This window comes from Hippoglossus stenolepis, chromosome 6 (assembly GCF_022539355.2).
Source record: "Hippoglossus stenolepis isolate QCI-W04-F060 chromosome 6, HSTE1.2, whole genome shotgun sequence".
Classification (NCBI taxonomy): Eukaryota; Metazoa; Chordata; class Actinopteri; order Pleuronectiformes; family Pleuronectidae; genus Hippoglossus; species Hippoglossus stenolepis.
The window spans coordinates 504569-514568 of NC_061488.1; the positions used below are offsets into that span (position 1 = coordinate 504569).

At 45.8% G+C, this 10000-nt stretch overlaps 1 protein-coding gene across 1 annotated transcript in view; it reads left to right on the forward strand.

The window, feature by feature from the left end:
• The first annotated feature begins 2618 nt into the window (after positions 1 to 2618).
• The window catches only part of cables2b (Cdk5 and Abl enzyme substrate 2b), a 15874-nt gene continuing 8492 nt past the window's right edge, over positions 2619 to 10000 (forward strand). The window contains exon 1 of the mRNA XM_035160094.2: positions 2619 to 3191. Within this exon, the coding sequence (XP_035015985.1) occupies positions 2623 to 3191 (569 nt within the window). The 5' untranslated portion in view covers positions 2619 to 2622. The remainder of the gene's footprint in view (positions 3192 to 10000) is intronic.

A 10000-nucleotide genomic window follows, 5' to 3' on the forward strand; every position in this document is an offset into this window, starting at 1 on the left:
GGCTTCATCGAAGTTTGAAGTTCACGTCCGGCTCAGCTGCAGAACAGACGGGTTTTCTTAGCTCTCTGCTTTTTCCCTTTTCTCTTCCAAACATCTATTTTTAAGAAGAAGAAGGAAAGAAAGCCTCATTAGCGTGAGCTTTGTACGACTCTGAGTGCAGCTCCTCGTGTGTTGACTCTGTACCTACAGTATTCTTCAAGCAGGTGGATTTACAAAATAGAAATCCTCAAAACAAGAGAAATAATCTGGGTCAGGTAACTCCTCGGATTAAATTAGACGTGACAAGTCGTTATCTTGGGAAACCAAAACCTTCTCCACCAGAGAAACATAGCAAAGGTTCAAACATTAATCCAGTCCAATATTTCTATTGGACTGGATTAATGATACTCTCTCTTCCAGTTCTGCACTGATCCATTATCCTGGCAGCATCATTATGACCTGCTCCTCTGACCTCGGCCCTTTGCTCTACATCAGAGAGAGAGAGAGAGACAGTGCACCATCATTATGTAATAGAACAATACTGTGTGTCATCAGCTGTGTGTGTGTGTGTCTCTCTGTGTGTGTGTGTGTGTGTGTGTGTGTGTGTGTGATATAAACGTGATCTGTATCAGATTACAGCTCTGTAATCTCTGCAGACATCCATGTGTCATCGTTTACAATCATATCCTCATCATCCTACATGACACACACACACACACACACACAAACACACACTTTTAGTTTTACTGTTAATATTTGTTTGGCGTTTTTATTTTGTTCGTCATCTGAAAAGATTTGCTGTGATGTACGAAAAGTTATGTATGAATACAGTTGTATTGATTGATAGAACAGACACAATGTGCTTTTTAAAGTTGGTGTTTGTTAAAAATTCAATTGAATCTAAGTTTAGTTTTTTGTCATTTGTCAAACAGAAATATAATAAAATCCCAATCCGAAGAGTCACTGAACTCAGACTCTGGATTGTGCTGCCCACTAGTGGCGTCTCTGTGTTTTTAACAACTTGAGCAGCACGTTGCTCTGAAGTTTATTAAAATGTTTCATCACAGCTCGACTGGAAATGATGATTCACAACATCCGAGTTTAACAAACACAGTTCAACACACAGACCTCGCTGCAGCGACACAGAGGTGTCTCTGTCATGTCCTCGAGGACGAGGGTCACTGTGTCTCCACATCCTTCACATGTATCATCACAGATAATAGGACATGACTTCACTCAAATGAAAGTTAAATTCCTCTGAGATCAGACTGAATGACATGAGGCCAGTTGGAGATTTGCGTCCTGCAGGTCATTTGTGGTTCATGTTGCTGTGCAGGACAGGGTCAGGGGACGATAAGTGACACACTCAGGGATTAAATGATCCTGCAGGTTATATTTAGCAGGGTAACAATCATCCTACACATCGTGCTCGCAGGTTCACTGAGCTCAGTGATGCTGTCAGTGCAGAAAAGAAAGAATGTTGTTTATTTGGCTCAGACCTACAAACCTGTCCTGAAGGAAACCCAACCCGGTTGGTGCGTCCTGGTCAGCAGAGCATATCCACGAGGACTTCTTTGCACCGACTGGGATTTGTTCATTGACGCCTGCTCCGCTTTGGATGAACTAATAATTCCCAGGAAATTCATTTCATGTTTTTCCAAACAACAAACCATGGGTGTCTAAATCTCTTAAAAACATTATTAATCAGAGGAACATCCGTCAGGACACAGTGTCACAGTGACTCTGTGATTGGGTCCCTACTCACTGACACTGATCCTGGTGGTGGAGGATTTAACGACTGGTGTAAATGTTCTTTCTTCAATATGAATGTGTCCAAAACCAGCGCAAGGTTTGATTCTTGTTTTATTGAGTCTGTTTGAACCTCCTCTTGTATCTGCTGGTTTGGGTCATTAACCCTGAAGAAGAAGAACAGACATATGGTGAAGACGTGCTTGAAGGAAACGTCTGAGCGACCTCTCAGTCTTATGCAGAGTTAGAAGGAGAGCTCAGTCTATACTTATCGAACATGGTCCTCCCCGTTCACACAAGCTGCTGCCATCTGCTCGTAGGTTTACAGAATCCAACCAAGATGCAAGACTTTGAGGCGTAAGATCTCGTTGGCCTCATTAACAGCAACAAGTAATCTTCACTCTCTTCTGTACAGCTGCATTTGGTGTGTATTTATTCTCTGCTGGCTTTAACACTCATTGGCCCACAGGGACGATGACGTTTACCTTAAATGTTTGCCAAAGGACAACAAATTGATCAATTAAAGACATTTACTTGTTAAGTAGAGTTTGTTGTTTTGTCTGAGTTGAAGTATCTTCCTCTAACACTGAATGAATATAATAATTATAATTATGTTTTTCTCTTCATTTAAGAGAAGAAGATATTTCATTTGGCAGCGAAGTAAATAAACAGTAGGAATCTGAATCAAGTCTAAATATATATTTATAGTAATGTCAGTAAATTCCTTCAGTTTATTTACGTTGTTTTTCCAAAGCATGGCCCGAAGGTTCCGGCCCCTGACGTCATGGCGCAGTCCCGCCTGGGCCAATGAGCGCAGAGGGGGCGTGTCCGGGTGTGCGGCCGTATGAATAGGTCTGACAGAGGGGGCGGGGTCACTTCCTCAGCAGCGGGGACATGGCGGCGGCTGCTGCCGTCACCGCCACCGGGAGGAGAGCGCTCTGCACCCGGGAGCTGAGCCGGAGGAACCGGGAGCACTCCCGCCGGAGACAGGCGGCCCTCCTGTTCCTCAGCAACATCTCTCTGGACGGACGCCCGGTCCTCAGCCTCCCGCTGGAGAATGGGGGCAGCCGCCACAGGGAGACCGAGCTGGAGGCAGCAGAGTCCGGCTGTGCGGCGGCGGCGGCCGGGCTGTGTCCGGAGGCGGGGACCGGGACCAGCTACCGACCGGTCCCCGGCTTATTAGCGTCCGTGAGCTGCGGCAGCGTCGACCCGACCCCGAGGACGGGGCTCCCCGTCCTGCCTATCCTCGTCCTGCCGTCCGACCCCGGGTTGAACGACGAGGGGAGCGCGGAGCTGCTGCTGGACGGCCGCCGAGGCTCCTTCCCTTCCCCGGGGAACCGCAACCTGCTCTCCCCGTCCCCGTCCAACGTCAGCCTGCTCCCATCGCCGCTGGGACCGCGGAAGTCCTCCACCCTGCTGTCGGTCCAGAGCTGTAACTCGGTGTCCTCGGAGCCGAGACAGAGGTGAGGGTCCCGGCTGAGTGTCCTTCTTCAGTCCGGTCAGGCTGATTGTATGTTTGGATCTGTGTGCCCGGAGCTGCCCACATCACAACCCGGCTAGAGGGACTGGAGGTCCGGGGGGGACACAGACAGACACACACACACACACACACACACACACAGACACACACACACACACACAGACACACACACACAGACACACACACACACACACACACACACACACACACACACACACACACACACAGACACACACAACACACACACTGGACTGACTGTATCTGGACTGACTGTACCCAGACAGCATGTATCTGGTCTGAATCTGGTCTGTATCTGGACTGACTCGATCTGGACTGACTGTACCCAGACAGCATGTATCTGGTCTGAATCTGGACTGTGTGACCTGGACTCTCCTCGGTCCTCCTCAGTGTTTGTGGAGCGGCTCCAGACTCTGGTGATCTTGAGGATCTCTCCAGATTGTGAAGGCAGTTCAGAGTGTGTCCCTGGTCCTGGTTTGGATCTGGAGGTCACAGTGAGCTGTTGGCCTCTGAATGTGCTGAGTCATGTTGTGAGGAGTGCTCGGTCATGATAACACCAGGTGAAGACTTCACTTTATCTCAGAGAAGTGAACGCGACTCTGTCATTGTTCTTGAACATTGTTATTAATATATTTTTAGAAACATGTATATTTAGTCCATCTGATTGTAAACAAACAACAATAATAAACTATTAATATGGTACATTTCAGTAGGAATCAGTCAAAATCAGTTTGTGGATCAACATGAGGGCAGAAGCAAACTAAGAAGTGTAGAAATGTTACAGATGAGAAATGAATAAAAACAAAATAAAACTCCCAGTAGAGCTCATAACCTCAAAAAACGTTTTATCTCACAATGTTAAAGGAAGAGATAAAATTAATATTCCTGGATCTATGTCAAACTTGAATTTAAGAGTTATTTCCTGACCATGTCCCATCCTTCCACTGAGTTCTGTGAAAATATGTTTACTAGTTCAATCCTCTGACAAACAATCATACACATTTACACGGGTGAAAACAGAAACTCCTTGTTCTAACATTCAAATAACATCAGTTATTAAAAAGGATCATTTTGAATGGGAGGATCCTCCTGTTCCTCTTGGAGCTCAGGCCGGAGCTGGTCGTTGTGAAATTCAAGATTTTGGGTTCTAAACTTAAAGTGAAAGAATTCAAACACAGTTGGTATTATAGTCAACTGGGTTTCTAACTTGCTGTGTAACAGAAAAACGTGACTAAAGCAGAAACCTGCTGAAGAAGCTGCTGCCTTCGTAAAAGAGACGAGAACAAAGACCAGCAGACGAATCTCAGGTGTTTACTGTCGTCTGCTGAGAGACGAGACAGATGCAGCAGCAAGAGAACAAGAGGTTGATTTTGTGTGTCTGTGTGTGTCTGTGTGTGTCTGTGTGTGTCTGTCTGTGTCTGTGTCTGTGTGTGTGTGTGTGTGTGTGTGTGTCTGTGTGTGTCTGTGTGTGTGTGTCTGTGTGTGTGTCTGTGTGGGTCTGTGTGGGATCAGCTTGGTCACCGTGTTGGCAGCGTATCAAACCCAGAGAGTGTCAGCTCTGCAGAGATAAACCCAGATTAACCTATTTACACCGAACAGGGAAATTAGCAGCTGATAACAGCTCATCAGTCAGACTGCAGTCATCTGTAACTCCTGCTGTTTGACTTCATCTGATCCAGATTATTATTCACTGCACACGCGCCACACTATGTTTCAGAATTACTGATGATATTATTTTCATTATGCGGAAAAAAACGTTCCTGGATCTGCACCTGAATCCAAAGAGTTCTTCTCCGAGCCGTAGGACTGTGTAATCCTGCAGCCAGTCAGACAGACGGGGGAGGTAACACTCAGTGACATCAGAGTTTTGTGTTTGCTGCCAACATGAACCCTGGAACTATGTTTACCTTTATATGTAATGAAGGTAGAGTTAGGTGTGTTGTTTCCCATGAGTCACTCCCAGTGAAATGCACAGCTGTTTACTGTCCTGAGGAGTTCAGTAATAACTAATGGTGGAATACTTATCACTGTGGATTGAAGCATGATTCACCAGAAGCCCGTTCTCCGTGGAAGCGCTCGTCCTGTCATCAGAAAGCTGCCGCTCAGCGAGAGGAGCTGTGGCTGGGGAGGTGGTTCCTGTGATGGGAGAAGATTTGAACTCCTCTTCACCTCCACACCTGTTGGGAGGAAGTGGCCGATCGTGTTCTGTGTCTGTTTACAAGGCTCAGTGTGTGAAGTCCTTCCAGCCACTAACCAGTCCGCCAGCTGGTTCACTAGGTGAGCACACAGTGGAGCTGGTGCTCTGCTGTGCAGTGTGTGAGCACACTGGACTGGTCATGAGCACAGTGAGGGGACGGAGCTTTGTGACGACAGCTTTGATCGTGCAAAGGAAGTTGAGTTTTCTGGACCAGCTTCATTCATAGTTTTCATGAATGTTTTGGTCGGTTTATTTAAATTCAGGTCAGGCTCGTATTTACTTTTACTTTTACACTTTTACTGTGTTTTAACTGCAGACATTTCTTTCAGTCCATGACTTTGGTTCTGGAGGTTCTGTATGTGAAAACACAAATATCAGAGTCAGTTGCTCTGGACATTTTCTGGAACTGTTCTTGTAAAATGTCCAAGTGTCCGAGTTGTCTCACTCGTCCATCTCACTCAGGTAACTGTCGGTCTTCTTCTCCCAGTGTCCGAGCTCAGAGCTGCTAAACTGTTTTAGTCCTTTTATTGTAGTAAAAAAAATTCTAAATGAAAATTTCATGAAACTCGCTCTCGGGTAAATAAATGAATTAATGTCATCTCCACACTTATCAAGGTCGGATACATAAGTGAAATCAGCTCTTCATGTCCATCATGTCTTGTCTCCTTCATGATATATGATTCAGGCTCATTCTGGGCAGACTGACCGGGACCATGATCCAATTAGGACGTCAGGTCGAGTCCTCAGTGGGTGAACTTTGAGGGATTAATCAGAGCCGTGTCATCTGGACTCTGGACTAGATGAACAGTCCCGAACTGATCATCACGCCAAGAATTCCCCACAGGGCTCTTGGCTCAGGTTGTTTCCGCTGCCCGATGCTATTCTTAGTTAACTGGATGTCAGCTGTCATCACACAAATATAAACCACTGATTCTGAACCTGTTCACACAGCAAGAGCTGAAACATCAGACCGGTGACAAGGAAAGGAAGTTAGTGCGCAGTCATATACACAGTGAGTGTCCAGCTCTTTACCTCTAAGGGAGTTCCGGGTCTCATTTATAACCGCTGCGTCCGCAGTAAACCGGACCTGAAACGTGCGCACGCCACTTCTCACGCAGACGTTGGGATTTATAAAAACAAACTTGACGGGAAAATGTTTGCATTTCCACGCAAACTCTGACCCATGCGTACGAACATTTTGGAGACGGGAAAGTGGCGGTGCAGACGTGAGGTGGTGAACTGAAGCCAGATCATTGATCCACTTCATCATTGACATTAAAACCAACAGCTTTAGTTGTGCTCGTTAGGGGTGTGCGATGTATATCGTCTACGATAATATCTTAATTGTTGTTTTAACGATGTGCGAGCTCACGTTATCGAGTAAAAAAAATAAATAAGTAAAACTGCATGACACAGCGTTAGCCATGCGTCATGCAGTCGGCCCACATGCTAGAGTTAAAGGGCCCATATTGTGTAAAATACATTTTCTGGGCTTTTACTATCTGTAATGACTTGAAGGGCCAGTAGGGGGCCTCAAAGTATGAAAACAGTCACTCCGGACTTTTTCACTCATTCTAAGAAATGTGTGGTTGAAACATCTCGTTTCGTTCTTCCTCCCCCGTACGATGTCAAATGGGATCGCAGTCTTCACTCAGCCCCCCCCAGCCGCTACCAGTCCAGACTCCTTTACCAAGCTCCCTATCACTCTCACACACAAACACACACAAACGTTGACTCTGTGTGAGTTGTTTTGTTACTGAATTTGTTGCCTGAAGCAAAAATCGTATCAGATTCAGCAGGAACGCTGGTTGGAGTAGAGTTAGACACACCTGCCTGGACGACACACACAGACACACACACACAACTTATAAGAACAAACAAACCTGTGTGTGTGTGTGTGTGTCTGTGCTTGTCTAAACATGCATGCCTCTCCAGTGAAAACAGCTGAATCTGCCACCACACCCTTAACATACAGACGACTTCCCTTCTCTACGTTTTCAGCTCGTGTCGTTGCCATCCTGTGGTGATGATGTCATTTACAGTTCATGTAATTTACATTTCATTGAGCTGACGCTTTTATCCAGAGCGACTCACAATAAGAGCATCAACCATGAGGGAACAACCCAGAGCAACAAGAATCAAGAAAGTAACATTTATTGGGCTGGGGTGTGAGGTTTGACCATGTCCTGGATGTAGACTGGACCTGATCCCTTCACCGTACCAAGTACTAGTGTTTTGAAACGGATGCAATAGTCTAGGCGGGAGATGACCAGAGCCTGGACCAGAGCCTGGACCAGAGCCTGGACCAGAGCCTGGACCAGAGCCTGGACCAGATCCTGGACCAGAGCCTGTGCCGCCCTCTGAGTGAGAAGGGGGCGGTCCTCCTGATGTTGTGCAGCATGAATCTACAGGAACATGTTGTTACAGTAATGTTGGCAGTGAGGGAGAGTTGACTGTCGAGTGTCACACCCAGGGTCCTACAGGTCTGGGGGGGGGGCTAACACGGAGCTGTCAAAGGTAATAGTCAGGTCATTGTGGGAGGAGCCTTTCCCTGGAAGGAAAAGTAGTTCGGTCTTGTCAAGGTTGATTTTCAGGTGGTGTGCATTTTAACATCGCATTTTAAAATCGACTTTGATTATTTATCTTGCTCCATGTCCCGTTTGCTGACATGGAGGAGAAGGGGACTATGAGCTGTACTGCAGCCAGCCACCAGGGGGTGTTTGAGATGCTTTGCTGATGTGACCGTGTGGACATGAAGCTGATAGTGTTACTTCACATAATGATTCAAAGAGCCCGACTATTATAGATATTTTTATTTTTAGATATACTGGGGAGTACATTTCTGAAACCAGTATATCAGCTAATAAATACATAGTATAAATACTGTGTATGTGTATTTAAATCTCCTACACGTCGTGCCTGTTTCTGGAGTTGTTGTTTGTGTTGGAGATGAAACACAAACTGAGGAGAGGAGATATATTCATTTTTTTTGTAGATCAGGCAGAAGGAGAAGCAGGAGGAGTTAATCTGGTGATGTAAGACACAACGGGCATGCTGGGTAATCTTCTGTGTGTGTCTGCTGTGTGTGAGGATGAGGATTGAGACAGCAAGACGTTTAATCTATGGTCTGTGTGTGTGTGTGGGGGTAAAGATTTAGTCTTTAGTGTGTGTGTGTGTGTGTGTGTGTGTGTGTGTGTGTGTGTGTGTGTGTGTGTGTGTGTGTGTGTGTGTGTGTGTGTGTGTGTGTGTGTGTGTGTGTGTGTGTGTGTGTGTGTGTGTGTGTGTGTCCTATTTTGAGCTAAAACAACAGCAGTGGTTATTAATATAACTGTGGTTCACTCTGACCTGGACTCACTGTTTCCTGTTATTTCACGTTCACATACACCTGCTGCTCTCAGACACTTCTTCTTCAGTTTATTGGCCGGTGGCAACATATGATGTTGGTTATGGTTCATATGAGCTCAACCCTCATATGTTTCTAAATATAATCAACAAAATAATCTTTGTGTTAAAAAGTGGAGTCAGAAATGTCCTTGTGCTGTGCGGGTTGTTGGTTCAATCCCCACAGAGGAATGTGTCTTTTAAAAACACTGATCATCCTCTGCTAAGAGAAGTGGCTCGCTGGATGTGTTCCGTTCCAACGGAAGGAAAACTCCCCACAACATGTCGGTGAGATGAAGCCGACTGGTTCTCATGGAAACTGGTCGGACTGGGTCCATCAGGAGTTGTGGGACATTTGTTTTCACAGATCCTAAACTTAAAGATAACTGATAACTGACTCTGGTAAACCCGTCATGTTTAATGTCCGTCACACTCTGTCATCATCATCGTGTGTGTGGGGATCTTTGTGGTCCATCCAAAAATTAAGATTGTAGGTGTCAATCATGAGATCAGTGAATGACTGTCATTACTGCTGGAACACTGCTCATTGTACGTGAGCCTCAGTGCGATTCTGTGACCAACTAAGAACGTCTCGTCAGCTTTCTGATTTACTTTCAGATAGTTTCTCATTTTAATCATCATTTTGTACAATTATTTTATCACGACAAACTTTTTGCTGCTTGTGTTCACATCACATCTTTTCTTTTAAACAAGATCTGTAGATCTGGTGGTTCGATCCCCGGCTCCTTCAGGGTTAAATCGCTCTATGAACGTGTGAATATCTAAAGCTCTTTGATGGGTTGATGACACACACACACACACACACACACACACACACACACACACACACACACACACACACACACACACACACACACACACACACACACACACACACACACACACACACACACACACAGGATAATAAGGCAACTTTATTTTGTGGATGCTGGCAGTTGAAAGTCGGAGTCAGGCGGCTGCAGGATCCTGCTCAGAGGCTCTTCTGATGTAAGAAAACACTACGAGCTGCTCTAAATGTGTCACAGCAGCCATATTTGGGTTTATCTTAAATACCAGACGACATCATCATCATCATCGCTCTGGGCCACGGGCTCTGTTCCCACACAACAGAAACATTCCAGAACGACTGTTCCCATGGAACTGGGAATGTGAGCCCGACCACAGTAGACACCGAT